At 41.4% G+C, this 21,833-nt stretch overlaps 2 protein-coding genes across 7 annotated transcripts; one reads left to right on the forward strand and one right to left on the reverse strand.

The window, feature by feature from the left end:
- The first annotated feature begins 4,581 nt into the window (after positions 1 to 4,581).
- LOC110509682 (anaphase-promoting complex subunit CDC26) lies at positions 4,582 to 6,410 on the forward strand. The gene is made up of 3 exons (XM_021590712.3): positions 4,582 to 5,019; positions 5,498 to 5,598; positions 5,766 to 6,410. The coding sequence occupies exons 2-3, from the start codon at positions 5,518 to 5,520 to the stop codon at positions 5,949 to 5,951; spliced, it is 267 nt and encodes an 88-aa protein (XP_021446387.2). The 5' UTR covers positions 4,582 to 5,019; positions 5,498 to 5,517; the 3' UTR covers positions 5,952 to 6,410.
- LOC100653463 (high affinity copper uptake protein 1) lies at positions 6,309 to 19,705 on the reverse strand. Of its 6 annotated transcripts, XM_021590711.3 has the most exons (6): positions 19,402 to 19,701; positions 18,083 to 18,175; positions 9,538 to 9,667; positions 9,196 to 9,268; positions 8,873 to 9,041; positions 6,309 to 8,416 (listed from the first exon to the last, which is right to left on the reverse strand). In XM_021590711.3, the coding sequence occupies exons 3-6, from the start codon at positions 9,652 to 9,654 to the stop codon at positions 8,215 to 8,217; spliced, it is 561 nt and encodes a 186-aa protein (XP_021446386.1). In that variant the 5' UTR covers positions 9,655 to 9,667; positions 18,083 to 18,175; positions 19,402 to 19,701; the 3' UTR covers positions 6,309 to 8,214. The 6 variants fall into 6 exon arrangements, with proteins under 6 accessions (XP_021446386.1, XP_021446383.1, XP_021446382.1 ...); XM_021590708.3 differs by lacking the exon at positions 18,083 to 18,175 and having other exon boundaries at positions 19,402 to 19,705; XM_021590707.3 differs by lacking the exons at positions 18,083 to 18,175; positions 19,402 to 19,701 and adding an exon at positions 15,282 to 15,637.
- Between the last annotated feature and the right edge of the window lie 2,128 nt (positions 19,706 to 21,833).

Raw genomic sequence — 21,833 nt, forward strand, 5'->3', positions numbered from 1 at the left:
AGTTAATGAGGGAGATATGTCTCCAGCTTCAGTGATTTTTGCAATTCGTTCCAGTCATTGGCAGCAGAGAACTGGAAGGAAAGGAGGCCAAAGGAGATGGCTTTGGGCTTTGGGGATGACAAGTGAAATATACCTGCTGGAACGTGTGCTACAGGTGGGTGTTGCTATGGAGACCAGTGAGCTGAGATAAGGCGGGGATTTACCTAGCAAAGACTTATAGATGACCAGGAGCCAGTGGGTTTGGCAATGAATATTTAGTGAGGGTCAGCCAACGAGAGCATGCAGGTCACGGTGGTGGGTAGTATATGGGGCTTTGGTGACAAAACGGATGGAACTGTGATAGACTACATCCAATTTGCTGAGTAGAGTGTTGGAGGCTATTTTGTAAATGACATTGCCGAAGGCAAGGATCGGTAGGATAGTCAGTTTTACGAGGGCATGTTTGGCAGCATGAGTGAAGGATGCTTTGTTGCGAAATAGGATGCCAATTCTAGATTTAGATTTTGGATTGGAGACGCTTAATGTGAGCCTGGAAGGAGAGTTTATAGTCTAACCAGACACCTAGGTATTTGTAGTTGTCCACATATTCTAAGTCAGAACCGTCCAGAGTAGTGATGCTAGGCGGGTGGGCAGGTGCATGCAGCAAAGATTATAACAGAACATGGCCAAGATGTTCAAATGTTCATAAATGACCAGCATGGTCCAATAATAATAAGTCAGAACAGTTGAAACTGGAGCAGCAGCACAGCCAGGTGGACTGGGGACAGCAAGGAGTCATCATGTCAGGTAGTCCTGAGGCATGGTCCTAGGGCTCAGGTCCTCCGAGAGAGAGAAAGAAAGAAAGAGAGAATTTGAGAGAGCACACTTAAATTCACACAGGACACCGAATAGGACAGGAGAAGTACTCCAGATATAACAAACTGACCCTAGACCCCGACACAAACTACTGCAGCATAAATACTGGAGGCTGAGACAGGAGGGGTCAGGAGACACTGTGGCCCCATCCGAGGACACCCACGGTCAGAGAATCACCAGCAGCAAGAGCGACATCATTTATATATTCAGAGAAAAGAGTAGGCCCGAGAATTGAACCCATAGAGACTGCTAGAGGTCCGGACAATGGGCACTCCGATTTGACACACTGAACTCTATCTGAGAAGTAGTTGGTAAACCAGGCGAGGCAGTCATTTGAGAAACCAAGGCTATTGAGTCTGCCGAAAAGAATGCAGTAATTTACAGAGTCGAAAGCCTTGGCCAGGTCGATGAAAACGGCTGCACAGTAGTCTTTTATCTATGGCGGTTATGATATCGTTTAGGACCTTGAGTGTAGCTGAGGTGCACCCATGGATATAGGTCTGTAACAGTTTGGGTCTAGAGTGTCTCCACCTTTTAAGAGGGGGATGACAGTGGAAGCTTTCCAATCTTTGGGGATCTCACAAGATACGAAAGACAGGTTGAAAAGGCTAGTAATAGGGGCTGCAACAATTTCAGCGGGTAATTTTTGAAAGATGGGGTCCATATTGTCTAGCCCAGCTGATTTGTAGGGATCCAGATTTTGAAGCTCTTTCAGAACATCAGCTATCTGGATTTGGGTGAAGGAGAAGCAGGGGGGTGGGTTGGGCAAGTTGCTGCGGGGGGTGCAGAGCTGTTGGCCTGGGTAAGGGTAGCCAGGTGGAAAGCATGGCCAGCCATAGAAAAATGCTTTTTGAAATTCTCGATTATCGTAGATTTATCGGTGGTGACAGTATTTCTTAGCCTCAGTGCAGTGGGCAGCTGGGAGGAGGTGCTCTTATTCTCCATGGACTTTACTGTGTCCCAAAACTTTTTGGAGTTAAGTGCTACAGGATGCAAATTTCTATTTAAACTTACTATGTATATTTGTGCCTGACTTCCCTGAAAAGTAGCATATCGTGGGGGCTATTCGATGCTAATGCAGTACGCCACAGGATGTTTTTGTGCTGGTCAAGGGCAGTCAAGTCTGGAGTGAACCAAGGGCTATATCTGTTCTTAGTTCTACGTTTTTAAAAAATTGGGCATGATGGTGAGGAAAGCACTTTTAAAGAACAACCAGGCATCCTCTACTGACGGGATGTGGTCAATATCCTTCCAGGATACCCGGGCCAGGTCGATTAGAAAGGCCTGCTCGCTGAAGTGTTTTAGGGAGCATTTGACAGTGATGAGGGGTGGTCGTTTGACCCGCGGGCCCCTTAAGGACGCAGGCAATGAGGGAGTGATTGCTGAGATCCTGGTTGAAAACAGCAGCGGTGTCAGGATGATATCTATGAGGGTGCCCATGTTTACTGATTTAGGGTTGTACCTGGTAGGTTCCTTGATAATTTGTGTGAGATCGAGGGCATCTAGCTTAGATTGTAGGACGGCTGGGGTGCTAAAAATATCCCAGTTTAGGTCACCTAACAGTACGAACTCTGAAGATAGATGGGGGGCAATCAATTCACATATGGTGTCCAGGGCACAGCTGGGGGCTGAGGGGGGTCTATAACAAGCGGCAACAGTGAGATAATTATTTCTGGAAAGGTGGATTCTTAAAAGTAGAAGCTCGAACTCTTTGGTCACAGACCTGGATAGTATGACAGAACTCTGCAGGCTATCTCTGCAGTAGATTGCAACTCCGTCCCTTTTGGCAGTTCTATCTTGACGGAAAATGTTGTAGTTGGGGATGGAAATTTCAGAATTTTTGGTGGCCTTCCTAAGCCAGGATTCAGACACGGCTAGGACGTCAGGGTTGGCGGAGTGTGCTAAAGCAGTGAATAATTCACATTTAGGGAGGAGGCTTCTGATGTTAACATTCATGAAACCAAGGCTTTTACGGTTACAGAAGTCAACAAATGAGAGGGCCTGGGGAATAGGTGTGATGCTGGGGGCTACAGGGCCAGGGTTAACCTCTACATCACCAGAGGAACAGAGATGGAGTAGGATAAGGGTACGGCTAAAGAACTGGTCGTCTAGTGCGTTGGGAACAGAGAATAAAAGGGGCAGTTTTCTGGGCGTGGTAGAATAGATTCAGGGCATAATGTACAGACAAGGGTATGGTAGGATGTGAGTACAGTGGGGATAAACCTAGGCATTGAGTGACGATGAGAGAGCTTGCATCTCTGGAGACACCAGCTAAGCCAGGTGAGGTCTCCCCATGTGTGGGGTGTGTGACAAAATAGCAATCTAAGGCATGTTGAGCTGGACTAGGGGCTCTACAGTGAAATAAAACATTAACTAACTGAAACAGCAGAAGTGAATAAAGTGAATAAAATTGAATATATATTGTAGGCTACACATGGGTTATTGTCAAACATTTCTACACTGGCAATCTGTGTCCGGGAAACCGGCCCTTAATGAGCAAGTACCCCAGACACCAGTTGTGGGGTCAATACCAAGTGCATTTGACTGCTTGGCATATTGTTTACTCAGTAACTTATATGAACTGATCGTATTCGTATTGTTTACCCAGTATGTGAACTGTTGTACATTAATAGTCTAATACTTTTCTCTACAGTGAGTGTTTTGTCTTTCATGTGATTTAATCAAATTCTGTTCTTTACACACTTACTGACAAAAACAACATAAAGGTTGAGTATTAAAGAAATACACTGCATGCTGTAGTGATGCTGACATGCAACAATTACCAAACAGTAAGAATCTTGATGTTGCACAATCACAAATAATAATGAGAAAGGTACAAGGGCATGAAGTAATGGCAAACAACAGAGCATATCCTATATGCTGCAAAAACACCTCTCATTCTAGTAGCCTATGGACTCACTACCTGGTCTTGTAAATGTTAGAAAGAGCTTGGGCTGGAATCTAATTTCTTTATCATCAGGATATTCATTCCTTGGACCATGTTGATTATGTTAAGCTTTGTGTAGGAGAAGTGGAATTTTGACAGCATCCACTTCATCGGCGGCAATAACAAAGGCGAATGCCATGTCTGCCATTGTCGGGTTTCCTAGAAACAGTTGAAGTTGTCAGACTTGCAGTTGGTTCATTCATAGACTTCTGTCTACAGTCATCTACTTTCGCGCGCCCATTGAGTAGTTTATAAGCAGTGGTGGAAAAAGTACCCAATTGTCATACTTGAGGAAAAGTAAAGATACCTTAATAGAAAATGACTCAAGTAAAAGTCATCCACTTAAATACTACTTGAGTAAAGGTCTAAACGTTTTTGGTTTTAAATATACTTAAACATTGAAAGTAAAAGTATAAATAATTTCAAATTCCTTATATTAAGCAAACCAGACGGCACAATGTTCTTGTTTTTTTTAATTTACGGATAGCCAGAGGCATACTCCAACACAAAGGATTTGTGTTTAGTGAGTCCATCAGATCAGAGGCAGTAGAGGTGCCAGGGATGTTCTCTTGAGAACAGCGTGAATTGGACCATCTTCCTGTGCTGCTAAGTATTCAACATGTAACTAGTACTTTTGGGTGTCAGGGAAAATGTTTGGAGTAAAAAGTACACTATTTCCTTTAGGCATGTAGTGAAGTAAAAGTCAGTTGTCAAAAATATGAATAGTAAAGTACTACTTAAGTACTTCACACCACTGGTTATAAGGTGATTTGTAAACCAGTCAGTCTTGACTCACCTTTAAAGTCGGCTGCAATAGAGCTCGCCAGTTTGTAATCCTAAAATCCTAAAATGAGTTACATCTGGTTCGTTCAGCCATTCAAATGACAAAAATGTATGGGGAAAGAATTCATAAAAAGGTCACAAACTGACTTATATTGAGCCTGTGTTAACCGCAGACATTATTTTCGGCATTTATCCCAAAACCCAATTCATTTTCGCCATATGAATGGCTGAACGAACCAGAGGTAACTCATTTCTGGGTTTTAGGAACACAAGATGGCGTTCTCTATGTCGAACAAGCCGATTGACTAAATAAGGGTCAAGCACGCCGAAGCAAAGCACTGCTGAAAAACTACTTTACCCAGAAGCTCTTTGTCAATTTATGGCGGAATCTACAGAGCGTGGCTAGCTACTATCCAAATAAACAACAACAAAATGTAAGTAAATATGAACGATTTGCCTGTTTCATTGGGTCTCAGAGACAAAGTATTTACGTGGGAAACTCGCTATTTTTGTCTCCTTTGCCAAATTTGGTCCGTCACTGTAGTCTTAGCTCTAGTTAGCCAGCTTGCTGTTTAGCTAGCTAGGAGTAGGACGTTGCAGAGATATGGGCGCAATTAATTAATTTGGCAGCCTAAATCAAATCAAATGTTATTTGTCACAGGCTTCGTAATCAACAGGTCTAGACTAACAGTGACATTCATACTTACGTGTCCTTTTTCAACCATGCAGAGTTAACAATTACTCATTGTGTCATTTCATATACAGTACTATAAGTGATTTAATGCTAACGTTACCTATTGCACTCAGCACTTGACTTATCACCTTTATCTTTAGCCAGCTATAATAGTACAACAGATTCCTATGGCTCTTGTGTGAATAAGTAGTCATTGATACAGCACATCTGCTTCCCAGCTAACGTTAGTGGGTAGAAGATGCTGCGCAGAAAGCCCACCCGTCTGGAGCTGAAGTTGGATGACACGGAGGAGTTTGAGAGTGTCAAGAAAGAGCTTGAGGTGAGTAGCCGCAACATCATGAATAATCTCTATAGTATTTGCAGGTATAAAATACTATCTTATTAGTGTATGAACAATGCATTCCCTATTATCTTTGCAAGAAAAGCTTGATGATTAGCAGAACTTTCATGTGTCTAACTACCACCCACACTGGTTTCCTCTTTCAGAGTCGGAAGAAACAGCGAGATGAGGTGGATGTTGTTGGCGTGGCGATGTCGAGTGACATGGTGGGGGCCGGTAGTGGAACAGGGGATGGGAAGACACGGGAACATATGATCAATGAGAGAATAGGCTACAAGCCCCATCCTAAACCCAACACCTTGCCATCGCTCTTTGGAAACCTGCAATTTTAGGTTCCTAACAGACACAGAGACCACTAAAATGGTTGGCCCCTCCAGCATTGGTGTGTGGTTGGCACCGTGATTGTGCTCTTGACATGGTCAGGGGTATTTGTTTACCTGAGAAGTGTATCTCTACAAAGAAATGTGTACTTTGAGGATCATATTGCATTCATAAGTCTAAAGTAATGTTGCTGCATTTACCTGAAAAGTTAGGACTTGCGATGCAAAGGGTGGCCTTTTGTACAATGTAATGTTTGATGGGAGGGGTCGTGTACAGTGGTTTCCCTCCTTCATTACAAACATCCAGACCTGGTAGCATCTGTGCAAAGATCGATTAACTGAATGGACTTGAACTAAATCAGTCATTACTTACAATGGTATGCTTGTACTTTTATTTGCCTTCGATGCCGCATTATGTCAAGGACAGGAGACTGCAACAGAATCTAACAAATACAGTTCTTGAATGATACAATTTATTACTTGTTTTCTCTAAAAAGATTACAGCGCTATAAATATGTAAAACTATACAGACATGTTCACACCGATGCTGGAGTGGTGGTCAGATTCCCACTTGTTTTTGGCCAATTTACTTCAACACTCCATTTGTACAGTAGACTAATATATCCTCTTTATACATGATCCCACATGGTAAAGCAGAAACAGTTATGTTCAAGTATATACTAATGTCCCTGGCTTTATTGTAATGTAATGAGAACACGTGGCTGTTAAATCCAGTTATAGCAACTAGGAATTTGATCCCCAAACCAGGCACAACACAATGTCACTCAGGCAACTGATAAACATTTACTACAGTCATTTATCTAAAAAAAAAAAAAGTAAACCATTAACAAACTAAAAAGACATACCTAAAAGGGAAATATTTTCTCTTTTAGGTTCTACTTCATAGAAATCACCCTTCTGTCAAAGTATGTAGTGTGTGGCCTAAGCACCGATGGGTCACAGAGTAGTGCAGAAATCATGTGTTACTAGGCCAGTCTGAGAAAGCACTGGATCCAGCCTCCTACTTTCCCAGAGTTATCTGCTTGTCCTTGGGACCTGAGCACTTGCTCCAATAAGGACACTAGTATCCATGTTGTGTTGACATGTGCTACTTTAAGCCTATTGAATAAACACACCAAAAGTTACTGTCAAATTATAGCGGGGAATCCCACTTCATGAAGTGATAAAGTTAACCCTTTTTAGGGACCTCCTTATGTGCTCAGATTAGACCCAGTAATCTGTTCAACAGTAATTAGTTTCTTGAAACAAGCAAATTAAAGATTTGGCCAGCAACAATTTATGGTAGTGAAGATTTAGAAATGCAGACACTTGAATTTAGATGTAAAATGATCTTCGTTGGAGGTGATACTAGCAGTAGGTTTGTTTGACATGTACATATATTGCTATTTACACTGGCTTCTTAAATGTGCAAGAGCCAATTGTTATTGTACATGTATGGGTCAGATCAAGCCTACTCTTAAGTGAAGAGTTATTTGTAAATACTGAGTTTAAAAAAAAAATATAATCTATCCAAAATTGAACATTGTATAGCAGTGTGTATCATGATGGTTTTAAGGGTTGTCATAATCACATGACCAATACAAGGACAAACTTCTTTAAAATGGTGCTGGCACTTACCAGTAGACTATGGGTCCTGTCTACAGTTGGCCTAGGCTGTCACATGTTTTCCTCCTTTAAGGCAAATGGTTTACTAAGGCTCAGTTATACAGCCAATCTCAAGTATGACCTTTGACTCCCGTTGTGAGACACTGATTATGTATGACCCCCATCGGACAGTCAGCTGAAATGCAGAGGACTTGGCTTCAGAATGCTTCAACTAGGGCCCAGCATTGTTCCCTGGTCAGGAGATACTATAGGCCCTATTCATATAACTACTCCCTGCTTGTACCAGCACACTGTTCTTCAAGGAGAAAGTGGTTGTAAATGTCGCAAATGCCCGGTATGAGCAGAAAACCCTAGGTCCGATGCTGTAAGGATGAACGTTCACCGATTGTTGCGCAATAATAAAAATACTGATTGAGAATGGCACGACTGGGGGAAGAGTGAACGTTCAGCTCTTTTGACAGAGACGTGGAGATTGAGACAGGAAGCACATGGTCATAATTCAGATTTACCATCAAGCTTTAGTGTGACAAAGGGAACTGTCCAAATGTGATACATGCAAAAAAAAAAACGATGCATGATGATTGAAAGGAGAATGCCTATATGTGTGTGTTTTACGTGTGTGGTAGGATGAATAGACCAGATGGGGGTGTCAGTGACAGTGTTCGGTGATGTCAACAACCACAGCCTTTTTCCAGCTGAATAAGAAGTATCCCACCCCGGCTCCCGCTGCCACGGCGATACACAGGTAAGCGTTGTAGGTCATGAAGACCAACATAAGGAAGTAGCTGACCATCACTTGGATGATGTGTAACACCGTCTGCAGCAAGTGGGACAGACTCAGCATCCGCTGGCTACAGGGGAGAGAGAGAAGGAAACAGGAATATTAAGAGAGTCATGTTTTCAATCAATTCATTCACAGCACTCTGCAAGTCGGGTGTTAGTGGCTACTTAGGCATTTTTAAATTCCTGTTATGGCTACAACGTTCCCCACAAACAGTAAGGCAGGGCAGCAGGTAGCCTAGTGGTTCGAGCATTGAGCCAGTCTACAAGTGTGTCTCAGGGAGAGTTGGGATATGCAAAGAAAACACATTTACAATTCACACATGCGTATTAATACACACGTGTACATGTGTGAAATGGGACAAATAAGCTTCAAAATGTCCTACTACAAGTTAATGTGGAGCCAGTAGCCCTTTTTGGCTGCCACGTCTAGAAGTCTCACATTTGGGGTATAAATCGGAACACTTCACTGCAATACTGTGTGTCCGTTTAGTGAGGAGGCCTGTTGCATATTTGGTCTCACTCACCCTACAGTCTTGTGGGTCTCCATGAGCATGGTACCATCTGCTCCTGGGACAGGCATGGAGTTATAGCGCACGTTGACCTGGTTCCTTCTCAACAGGAACTCCCTGCCGATCTTCAGCCCCTCGTAGAGCACAGCCAGCAGGAAACAACCAATGCAGGCCCCTGCCATCTCTGAGAGGAGACATGATTGAGATGTTAATGTTGGTTAGATATTAAACTTATTTTTGGGGATAATAATGAACTGATAATGGCCATGGTCATAAAATACTTTTTGCACTACATTTCAAGTCTACAAATGCATCCTGGAAAACACACACACTCTTACCTCCAGGTGTGTTGATGACAAGACCGGCAAACAGCAGCTCCACGTTTGTGTAGCCAAAGTAGAAGGTCATTTGCTTCAGAAGAGGAATAGAAAACAAATTGTGTCACACACCTACAGAGCCAAGGGGTTTACAGTGATTCAGCTCACACACAGCAGAGAGAAATGTCAAGCAGGCCGTTTGAATTAAGAGAGTTTAAATCCATTCATCTTAAATCAGATTTGCAGATTTGCAACTTTGGTGGTAGAAAGTGCAGTGACAGGGTGCCAAGCCTATGTAAATCCCACACTGTAACAGAGAAATTAGTGTGTGATATATATTTTTTGAGTGCCAGGCCCACTCACCATCATCATCATCATTCCTCCTGCACTGTGTACTGCTGCATCCCCATGGGAGTCTGTCCCCGTGGGAGGAGCCATGGTGCCGTGGTCGTGGTGATCATGGTGCATGTCCATGTTCATCTGTACTGTAGGACTGCAAGAACCAGGAAATACAGAGACAAAATACACATCAGTCACATACATACACACTCATTTGTCCACGACAGGTGGCTTTTGTGGTAGGTATTTGGCAGTGCCAAAGGTGTTCAGAAAATTATTGTGAAGCCAAGACGGAAACAGACATCAAGCCAAAAATAAACAAATCCCACCCCAAAATGTTCACTAAAAATAAATTAGGCACTGAGCATATTTAAGGTCTGCTGAGCCCAAACTTGAACGTAGTGAAAATTCTGTGCAACTTCCAACACACAGGCTGTACCTGCTTTAAGTTACAGTTTTAACAAGTGGCCAAGTAGGCTACTGTGGCTATTTGATCATAATGTAGTGCTACCAGTGGCCTACCATCAAAATAATGTAGAAAATGCATCCCATAACATTTTAACATGGAAATAGCTGTTCTATCATCCAGCCTACAGTAGCAGCCAATGTGGGGTGTTCAATGTAAGCCTACATTCTGAGACTTTTGAAAACAACGTGCAGGGCTTGACATTAACCTGTTTATCCACTTGTCCAATAGACAAGGAGGTGACTGAAAATGTGTTGTTTGACACAAGAAACCACTTTACAAAATAAAATGCATTATTATGCCCATTCCATTATTACAGAGAATCAGACAAATTATGCTACCTGCTGCCTATAGAGTACCAGAGTAGAAGTCATAATACCCATAAAACCGTGCAGTCAAACAAGGAAATGGGTCTAATCTTTTTTCCAACATTCATTTTTCCTATAGGGGATTTTAGAAACACTTAAAATAAGGGCTGCGTTTCGTGTAGGCTTACCCTAGCGTGATGTTTTGATAACCATGTAAATCTCTCTAGGACAAGATGATTTATATCAACATAGTTCCCTGTATTTATCCCCCAAAATTGAAATGCTAATAAGCTGCTAATGTGGCTATAATAAAGAACTACAAATGCCATGATCTGGATGTGACAGCCTGATTCAAGGCAAAGGTAAGAATCTCTGGATTAACTATGTGAAGTTAGCTACATTTTGCAATTAATAAATTGGCTACATTTCTTTAACAGTACAATTCTGTGAACTGTCCTGTGCAAGTTTTAAATTGACACAATACCTGTTAGCAAAAGTGTCAGCTAGAGATGACGTGCAGGAGCTTGTAGGGATTTGTAGTCTTGCATGATGTCTACTTTGATGCCAATTAGCATTTTCGGAAGTAAATATAGACGAATATATTGATAAAAGTCCACCATGTCCGAGGGAGATTTACATGGTTATCAAAACATCATGCCAGGGTAAGCCTACAGGAAACACAGCCCTTATTTCAAGTCAAGTTCAATCTCGTGCTTCTCTCTGTGGGCTGATATTTCTTCTGCACAGAAGTCCCGGGGAGCTGTGCAGCACCCACGCACACACACAGCTTAGAGGGAACACTGCCCCACCCTTATCAGCACAGTGTAGGACTCATGCTTATTATCGTCCAGGAAAAATGCATAGTGTGCAGGTGTAGGCCTGCACGTTGAATTTAGGTCCTCTCAAACCAAATGTTCCAGATTTGTAAGGACACCGGTCCGTGTTTGACTCTGTGAGCTTAAAGAGGGATGAAGTGGGTAATCACTCAGAATTTGAGTAGCCTGGTTCTTGGCTTGGCACCATATCACTAGCCCGAGGACAAGCCCCAGATCCTTTCTAATGCTCCTTGGTTAGCACCGATTAACAAGTTAGGACCATAATTAAAACGAGTCAGTCAAAGTCGCCAACGTACCCAGTGTTATTGCTATGGAGAGACGGTGATGGTGTGACTCAGCTGAGAGGTGTTTTAACCATGAACCTCAACCTACTGTACTGAACCCACTGGTGGCCGGGGTCTATTGTAAACGCTGATTGAAACGGTTTTCTTGGACATCAAGTACGTGCAAAAGGAAGCACAGTACCCAGACCATAAACATTTATAGGTCAAGAGGACGATTACAGCGTTGCCATTTTGTAATCGAGTTATTGATAATGCAATTACAATAGTTAGGCTAATTATAGTTGCGTTTGTTGGATCTGAAGAGTGCCTAAATTGAGGAAAGAACAGACACATATTAGGCTACAGATAGAACAACATGGTCCCAAGAACTGTGAAGCCAGTTCGGACCAGTGTGTGCCAAGGCTATTTCATACACGGCTTCAGGTTAAATCTAAATCTAGTAGACAGGTCACCTTGAAAATCCCCTTCACTCCCTACTTAAGAAAGAGGGCAATCATTCGAAGAGGAAGAATTAGCCACTTGAGTCGAGAGCGCCATCAGGACCCTTACTAATCTAATGTCTAAACAACCTAAGGCCACATCCGTAAAACTGCCTTTATAACACAATAAATGCCCACTTAAAATGGACAATGTCAATTAATTAGAGAAACACAAGCTATGAAAAAGGTCTGGAACACCCAGCGGGGGAAACCAATGACATCAGCGGACAAGGAAAAACAGACATCGAGAATCTAAATGAAGACAAAAACCACATCTTTTAAACTGATAGTTTCCAGTCAAAACATCTGTTGCCTCATATTGTTCTGCTCTGCTAGACTCAGTTACTACCACAGCGAGAAGTTAGCCATTACACAAACATACAGTGCCTTCGGAAAGTATTCAGACCCCCTGACTTTTCCACATTTTGTTACGTTACAGCCTTATTCTAAAATGTATTTTTTTTTTAAATGATTCTCAGCAATCTACACATAATACCCCATAATGACAAAGCGTAAAAATCTTTGCAGAAATGTTTGCAAATTCATTAAAAAAAACAGAAATACCTTATTTAGATACACTACCGTTCAAAAGTTTGGGGGTCACTTAGAAATACCTTTGATTTTAAAAGAAAAGCATTTTTGTTTGTCCATTAAAATAACATAAAATTGATCAGAAATACAGTATAGACAATGTTGTAAATGACTATTGTAACTGGGAACGGCTGATTTTTAATGGAGCATCTACATAGGTGTACAGACAGACGCCCATTATCAGCAACCATCAGTCCTGTGTTCCATTGGCATGTTGTGTTAGCTTAACCAAGTTGATCATTTTAAAAGGCTAATCGATCCTTAGTAAACCCTTTTGCAATTATGTTAGCACAGCTGAAAACTGTTGTGCTAATTAAAGAAGCAATAAAACTGGCCTTCTTTAGACTAGTTGAGTATCTGGAGCATCAGCATTTCTATTCTTGTTCTGAGAAATGAAGGCTATTCCATGCGAGAAATTGCCAAGAAACTGAAGATCTTACACAACGCGGTGTACTACTCCCTTCACAGAACAGGGCAAACTTTCTTTAACAAGAATAGAAAGAGTGGGAGGCCCCGGTGCACAACTGACCACGAGGACAAGTACATTACAGTGTCTAGTTTGAGAAACAGACGCCTCACAAGTCCTCAACTGGAAGCTTCATTAAATAGTACCCGCAAAACACCAGTCTCAACGTCAACAGTGAAGAGGCAACTCTGGGATGCTGGCCTTCTAGGCAGAGTTCCTCTGTCCAGTGTGTGTTCTTTTGCCCATCTTAATTTTGTCTTTTTATTGGCCAGTCTACGTTAATGTTTGTTTATATTTGTCTCATCTTTTCTTTTTATTGGCCAGTTTGAGATATGGCTTTTTCTTTGCAACTCTGCTTCTCAAACTAGACACTAATGTACTTGTCCTCGTGCTCAGTTGTGCACCGGGACCTCCCACTCCTAGGCAATTAAGGTCACTGTTATGAAAACCTAGGACCCTAAAAAGAGGCCTTTCAACTGACTCTGGAAAAACACCAAAAGAAAGATGCCCAGGGTCCCTGCTCATTTGCGTGAACGTGCCGGAGGCATGAGGACTGCAGATGTGGCAGACCACATGTAACAACACCTGCACAGGATCGGTACATCTGAACATCACATCTGCGGGACAGGTACAGGATAGCAACAATAACTGCCCGAGTTACACCAGGCACGCACAATCTCTCCATCAGTGCTCAGACTGTCCGTAATAGGCTGATAGAGGCTGGATTGAGGGTTTGTAGGCCTGTTGTAAGGCAGGTTCTCACCGGCAACAACGTTGCCTATGGGCACAAACCCACCGTCGTTAGACCCAAGACATGACTGGCAAAAAGTTCACGGTGTGTCACAGCATCATCGCACTGGGCTTGTCATTGCAGGCAATCTCAATGCAATGCGTTACAGGGAAGACATCCTCCTCCCTCATGTGGTACCCTTCCTGCAGGCTCATCCTGACATGACCCTCCAGCATGACAATGCCACCAGCCATACTGCTCGTTCTGTGCATGATTTCCTGCAAGACAGGAATGTCAGTGTTCTGCCATGGCCAGCGAAGAGCCAGGATCTCAATCCCATTGAGCACATCTGGGAACTTGCAGGTGCCTTGGTGGAAGACTGGGGTAACATCTCACAGAAAAAAATGGCAAATCTGGTGCAGTCCATGAGGAGATGCACTGCAGTACTTAATGCAGCTGGTGGCCACACCTGAAAGTGACTGTTACTTTTGATTTTGACCCCCCCTTTGTTAAGGGACACATTATTCCATTTATGTTTGTCACGTCTGTGGAACTTGTTCAGTTTATGTCTCAGTTGTTAAATCTTATGTTCATACAAACATTTACACATGTTAAGTTTGCTGAAAATAAACGCAGTTGACAGTGAGAGGACATTTCTTTTTTGCTGAGTTTATATGGAGGATACAACCATCCCAGCTCTGCAGATTTTGCTGCAAAGAGAATCATTAGATAATTTATTTTGGTACTGCCCATATGTAGCTTGTTTTTGGTTGCAGGTTCAGGAATGGCTGAAGAAGAAAAAAATCACAACATTTACTTAAATCTATCTTTGCAAATAGCACTGCTGGGTGACTTGAAAAGCCATGGTCAGTCGATCAATAATATGATAGTGCTTTTAGTAAAGGTGTTCATCTTTCATTTAGAATCTGTGGAAATTTGAGAATAGAAAGGTTCAGAACTTTTGTGAAACAGCACAGCAGAAATAAGTCAAGACTGGATCGTTTTTAGGGGTTGAGGGTGGCTGAAGGATGAAAAAAAATGAAGTGACCCAATATAAAATGTACCGTGTCCGTAAAATGGATTTAGTATGTATAAACTGGAAGTAGATGCCTAAGTATAGTTGTCCTTGGATTACTCCAATTGGGGGAGGGGAGGGTTAGGTAAAATATATAAATGTTACAAAAATATTTTTTGGGGATTGGAAATTATGCCAAAAAATGACATTGATAGAACCCAGCAAAATTAAAGCTGATCTAGCCCCTTCAATAAAAAACAACGGTGATCACCATATAGATGTGACTCACATTAGAAACGACTGCTCTCAAAGTACTGTGGACAAAAGCCTAAACCCCGCATATATTCGCTTACTCGGGTTGAGCTATACATAAAAACAGGAAACATATAATTAACAGAGTCCATGCTTTTCCCCCCAGAACAGTCGTGCAGAAGTAAAACAGCTGAAATACATTTCATACAAGGAACATGTATATTATTAAATGGTAGCCTAAACATTCTTGATTCGACCATTTATATGAAATAGTTTCATTCCAGATAAAATTGGGTGAGATTATAAAACTTACCCAAATGTCTCACCACATTACAACTTACCCAAATGTCTCTGTTACAGCCAAATCAATGACAAGATACTTGTCAATATGTGTGTGTTCATGCAACCTATCAATGCGTACAGGTGTGTAGTCTGATCCTGTGTGTGCTCTCCTGCTTGAGTCTGGGAAAGTGACTGCTTGTTGTGCAATAAGCTGCTCTCTCTCATGACTGCCCTCCTCATGTGACTGTTCATCTGCCTCTCATTTCCTCTGATCCAGCCAATCACATGGGTTTGCACCCCCCCAAATGAGGAAAAGAGACATTTCAAAAGCAAATACTTTAAACACATCCAAAACATACCCTACAAGTGCTGGACAAAACATATATTAGCTGACGAAATAATGGGATGTCCACTCACTTACTTGTTTGCTGCTCAATCTTTTATACTTCATAAAACTGTCCTTTGACCAGACAAACAGTCAGGACCAAACAGTGTAGGCTTGTGTTCATCCGTGTTTGGTAAAACCCACATAAGCTAGCCGATACAGTAACACAAGAACACTTTCCTGATCAAAATAATTGATCATAAACTGAATGCTGATGCAGAGAACACAACTAATGATGCCATTTCCTGTGCCTGGGTCCATGTACAGGGAATTGTTAATCATTAGACTTTATGGCAACCAATCGGAGACAAAGATAAAGGAAAATGGATACACTGCAGCGAAGAAGACAATGCCTTTAGAAAGTATACACACCCCTTGACTTTTTCCAGATTTTGTTGTTTTACAAAGTGGGAATAAAATGTATTTAATTGAAATTTTTGGTCAACGATCTACATAAAATACTCTAATGTCAAAGTGGAAGAAAAATGTGAGGCATTGGAAAAACCTCCATGGTCTTTGTGGTTGAATCTGTGCTAGAAATTCACTACTCGATTGCGGGGCCTTACAGATAATTGTATGCGGGACAGATGGGGTATCGTTCAAAAATCACATTAACCACTATTATTGAACACCGAATGAGTCCATGCAACTTATGTGATTTGTTAACCAAATGTTTTACTCCTGAACTCCTGACAATATGGGGTATTGTGTGTAGATCAGTAACACAACACCTCAACTTTAAGCAATGTAACAACAAAATGTGGGAAAAGTATGTTTTTCTATTTTACCTTTATTTAACAAGGCAAGTCAGTTAAGAATAAATTCTTATTTTCAAAGACGCCCTAGGAATAGTGGGTTAACTGCCATGTTCAGGGGCAGAATGACAGATTTTTACCTTGTCAGCTCGGAGATTTGATCTTGCAACCTTTCGCTTACTAGTCCAACGCTCTAACCACTAGGCTACCTGCAGCCAAATTGTTTCTGAAGGCACTGTGCATGTAATGTACTTGCACCTTTAGTCTAAAAGGAGTTAGTGTGACTGTGATAGAACAGTCCAACCTCCAGCTTTGTGGAACATGACGTAAAAGTGCATGTCAAGTCAAGGCCGATGTAGGCCTATTATATGAAAGCCAAAGGCGCTGATAAAACGTACTCATAATAATCATCACCAACGATTAAAGTGACTGAAGCAATGATGAAATATTCAGTAAATAGCACAATGTACAAAATTACAGATCGGAAAATAGCATCAACAACCACTGACCAACAAAACATTCCATGATTGTGCAACTCAAACATTGTGATTAGAGGTCAGAGGTGGTGATTACTCAGTGAAGCCTACTATTTACTCAACAGTTTGTGTGTGTGTGTGTGTGTGTTTGTGTACTGTAGCTTTGTTCAGAGAGCGAGATTAACTTTCTTCAGCTCTTGCCTTTAGTAAAAGCTGCATCCTCAAGTTCAGCATCTTGATGGAACAAAGACAAGCTGAGTAGAGAAGACAATGTTCAAATTATTCTGTGCCTGCGTCTGTCAATGTGGCAACATGCCATTTGGAAAGGCCTGCCTAACTCACTAATCACTTCAATGGACAGTAAAGATAACCCTTGACCTGCAATTTTAAAGTGTGCAATTAATCAGTCTTATCTAAATAAATACTGTACCATATCACCACCAATGACCCTAACTGGCCTCACATGATCATATAGACCTAAGCCTAATCCGTTCACATTTAAAAGTACACCACCGACCTAATTTGCTACATAATTGCCAGACTTCAAACACATTCCTAATGAATGCACAAGACCCACTACCTGATGCAAATACAGTACAATAAAGGGTACACAGGCTAGCTAAGAGTGTACAATGGCAAAGTTAGCCTACTTTCCGCCTTTTAAAACAAGATGGTACAGAACAATACAGGTTGAGGTACAATAACCAAAAGGTTTTCAATTCAAACTTCAAACTTGAATTTCTCCATTAGATTCAGATCACGCTCTCATCAATCCATCTTTGATTTACAGGTGTTGTTTAAGCCTTATTTTATTTTACCTGTCATGTCTGTGTTATCAATCCACTGCTTTCCATTCATGGAATGTTGTATGTGACTAGGGTTGGGCGGTCACCAGATTTGCATACCGTTCCTGTAGCATACCGGGGTATACTGTATTACTGGCAGTGGACACAAGGGGCACTATTACTTTTCAAGTGTAAAAAAAACACATTTAGGCTGCAGGGATCTTGATCCAGGAGGGGATTGATTTTCTCTACTGTAACTATGACGCCATTTCAATCAATAACCAAGATCAAAACAATTACTAACAATCCACTTCAACTTTTAAAGTGGTCAGTTAAGCTTGGCAGAGGTCAGACAAGTTGTATTCAAATACACTTGGTCCCTGCTGCCTCCATCATCAACTAGCCTAAGTATAAGTCTGTCTGTAAAGTAAACCGGTTGTTGAGAATGAAAACCCTTACCAGGCAAACAAGGTTCAGTCATGTAGGATTGATGCCAACTACAGCAGCATAGCTGGAGGACAGCCTGGCCCATTGGATATTGTCACTGTCCTCCTGATACATAAAGACAATTGGGCACTGTTTCACTCAGACCCACTCATAAACATTCCTCCCATTCACATATCTGAGAGTAAATGTAAATATAACAAAGTCAGATAACTATGAGTGACCCTGTTATTCCCAGAGCAGTCGAATTGAAAGTGAAATCCAAAATATGGGCAAAGCTGATCTTTAAAACAGCATCTAAGCCACATAGATTTTTGTGCATTGGGGTTCAAGTCTTGTGGCAGAGTTTGCCGTGGCTGTTGAGTGTCACTCAATAGCAGACTTTCCACACTAAGATCAGTGAGCACCGACCATTTCAGAGACAAAAGTTCCATACATTTCTAGTGGTTGACCGGCCTCCACCATTTTTTTTAATGTACTTTTGGATCAACATAAATAATGACCGCCAGGTCATGGAACTTTCTGGCTCTAGAGGCTCACTTTTTAAAAATCTGTTATAAAGGGGATAACTGTGACAGGTAATGTGTTCAAAGCTGTAATTGGCTGTGAAAAGAGTATAAAAGGACCGAGGTACAATTGGTTCTGTTTCAGCATCATCATCAATGCTCAACACAATGCTCTGAAAAGGCTGCAATTGAAATAGCTTGAAAAAAAAACGATTATTTTGCATAATTTGTAGCTTAATTTCTAGTTGTGGAATAGGTATGACATTGGAATAGGGAATATTGCATGTTTGTGCTTTATGACAAGTTAATGAGCATGACAATGTGATAGATATTGATAGCTTACTTGTTTCGCAATATGAGAGTACGACGCAAAAGAGCAAAGTAAAACCTTGAGATAGTGGAGAGAGACTAAGATCATTGAGTCTTTGGCAACAAAGTAGAATTGTGTGTACTGTAGCAAATACAAAAGCCAAGTGTTTCTCGACAATAACTGACCGTCTGAATAGTAGAATTATAGTCAAAGGCTAGAAATCTATTTTGTTGGCAGCTAACTAGCTGTATGGGGTTGTCTTTAAAAAAAAAGTATATATATATATATATATATATATATATATATAAATAAAAATGGGATCTCGAACATATGCACATTTGTTTGAAATTGTGAGATGGCTCAAGTTGCATAATACCAAAAAACGACTTTGCTAACTAATGAACTAGATAGTCGAGGTACTTGCTAGCCAACTAGCTTATCTAGTAGCTACAGAGGTCAAACAAGTCCAAAAGAACGATACAGTTTAACTTAGTCTAGGAAACCACGCACACGCTTACCTCACAATATAGATAACACGGTGGCAGCAACGTCGACAGTACAGTACGTTTAGAAACGCTGTGGTTCTAGCGTGATTTTCTTGGGCCAAGATAACTCACAACCTAATCATTAACCATGAGCTTTCAAATGAACTTTCAGACTCCCGTTTATTCTACTGGCAAAACGCCGAAAGCACAGCAAGCCTGACATTTGACAATGCAGGAAAATGTTGACGTAGCACGGATGTTTTCATGTAGTAGCTTAGCAGGCGACCCGTTCAGGGTAGGCACTTCCGCCGCCACATGGCAGCCCGTAAGCCTACATGACGCCTTATAACATCCCCTGTGTGTATTTTACATTTACTGTTGCCCTCAAAATACCATCGAATGTAATTTTTTATTCACAGATATTCTCAGAAAATGTATGTATTTTCGTGGTGGTCTCTTCACTGGCTGGGTTGGATGGCAACCTGGTCTCAGAGTATTTCGTATTATTCTGTATGTAAATCCGAGACACTCCATTTAGTATGACATGTTACGTTTCATATGACATGTATTAATTTGTAGAAGTCCATCACTAATTTCGTATGATTATATTACGAATTTGCTAAACGTACAACATTTTCGAATTTGCTTAACATAATATGTTACGAATTTGCAAAACATGTAATATGTTACAAATTCTAGCTGTCTGGCTAACGTTAGGGGAAGGGTTAGCTAACATAATACGTAGTTGCAAAGTAGGTAAGTGGTTGAAAATCTGCTAATTAGCTAAAAAGCTTAAGTTGTCCAGAAAGAGATATTATATTATTTTACAATTCCGGATTTACTTTTACTATGTTACGTCTAGTCTAGAGACCAGGCTGCCACACTCCACATTTTAAATTACCTCATTTTAACAAATATATATGATGAGAATAATTTCAAGTACTAATATTAGTACCGCTGGCCTACTGTTTGATGAAACAAGCGTTCTTAAACCAGAGACATAACATTGTGAGACTTCCGGGAATGCCTGTCAAACTGGGATTGAGAAGTAAATGTGCGCGTTTGAGTGATAAACCGACTGTAGACGTAAATCAACGAGTAAAGTCAGGGAGGTACATATTTATGCACTGACAGTTTGCTATCTGACAACTTCTGTTTTTTTCTTATAGGAAACGTTACATGTCAGACATGGAATTCGCCTTTGTTATTGCCGATGAAGTGGATGCCATCGAAATTCCACTTCTCCTACACGAAGCTGAACATGAACAACCATGTCCAAGGCATGAATATCTTAATAAGGAAATTAGATACCAGTCCAAACTCTAACATTCACACGAGTTGTTTTGTATGTTTGTGATGAGAGGTGTTTTTGCAGGATGTGGGATTTGCAGCATATGGGATTGTTTGCCATTACTTCATGCCCTTGTACCTTCCTCATTATTTGTGATTGTGCAACATGGAATTGTAACTGTCCACAAATATTCCTACTGTAGGTAATTGATCGCATTTCAGCATCACTACAGCCTGCAGTAATTTTTTACCTTTATCTAGCTTTTGTCAGTAACCATGTAAAGAACAGAATTAGATTAAATCAGAAGTACAAAACACTCACTGTACAGAAAAGGATTAGACTATACATGTACATTTGGTCACATAAATTACTGGTTAAACAATATGAAAAGGATTAGACTAGATGTACTAAATGTCAGTTCATATAATTTACGGTGTAAATATGCCAAGCAGTCAAATGCACTTGGTATTGACCCCACGACTGGTGTCTGGTGGTGGCTAGCTGGTGGCTTAGCTAGCCAACTCTGCCATGACATCACCTACAAGCATTATTGGAGATTTCTATTGAAGCAGTTTCTTTGATTCAATTTTTATTCAATTTCAATTTCTATCCACATCGATGGAACAGTAGTGGAGAGGGTAGTAAGTTTTAAGTTCCTCGGCGTACACATCACAGACAAACTGAATTGGTCCACCCACACAGACAGCATCGTGAAGAAGGCGCAGCAGCGCCTCTTCAACCTCAGGAGGCTGAAGAAATTTGGCTTGTCACCAAAAGCACTCACAAACTTCTACAGATGCACAATCGAGAGCATCCTGTCGGGCTGTATCACCGCCTGTTACGGCAACTGCTCCGCCCACAACCGTAAGGCTCTCCAGAGGGTAGTGAGGTCTGCACAACGCATCACCGGGGGCAAACTACCTGCCCTCCAGGACACCTGCACCACCCGGTGTCACAGGAAGGCCATAAAGATCATCAAGGACAACAACCACCCAAGCCACTGCCTGTTCACCCCGCTATCATCCAGAAGGCGAGGTCAGTACAGGTGCATCAAAGCTGGGACCGAGAGACTGAAAAACAGCTTATATCTCAAGGCCATCAAACTGTTAAACAGCCACCACTAACATTGAGTGTCTGCTGCCAACACACTGACTCAACTCCAGCCACTTTAATG

The sequence above is a fragment of the Oncorhynchus mykiss genome, chromosome 29, assembly GCF_057628025.1.
Source record: "Oncorhynchus mykiss isolate SJ-2025 chromosome 29, ASM5762802v1, whole genome shotgun sequence".
NCBI classification, from domain to species: Eukaryota; Metazoa; Chordata; class Actinopteri; order Salmoniformes; family Salmonidae; genus Oncorhynchus; species Oncorhynchus mykiss.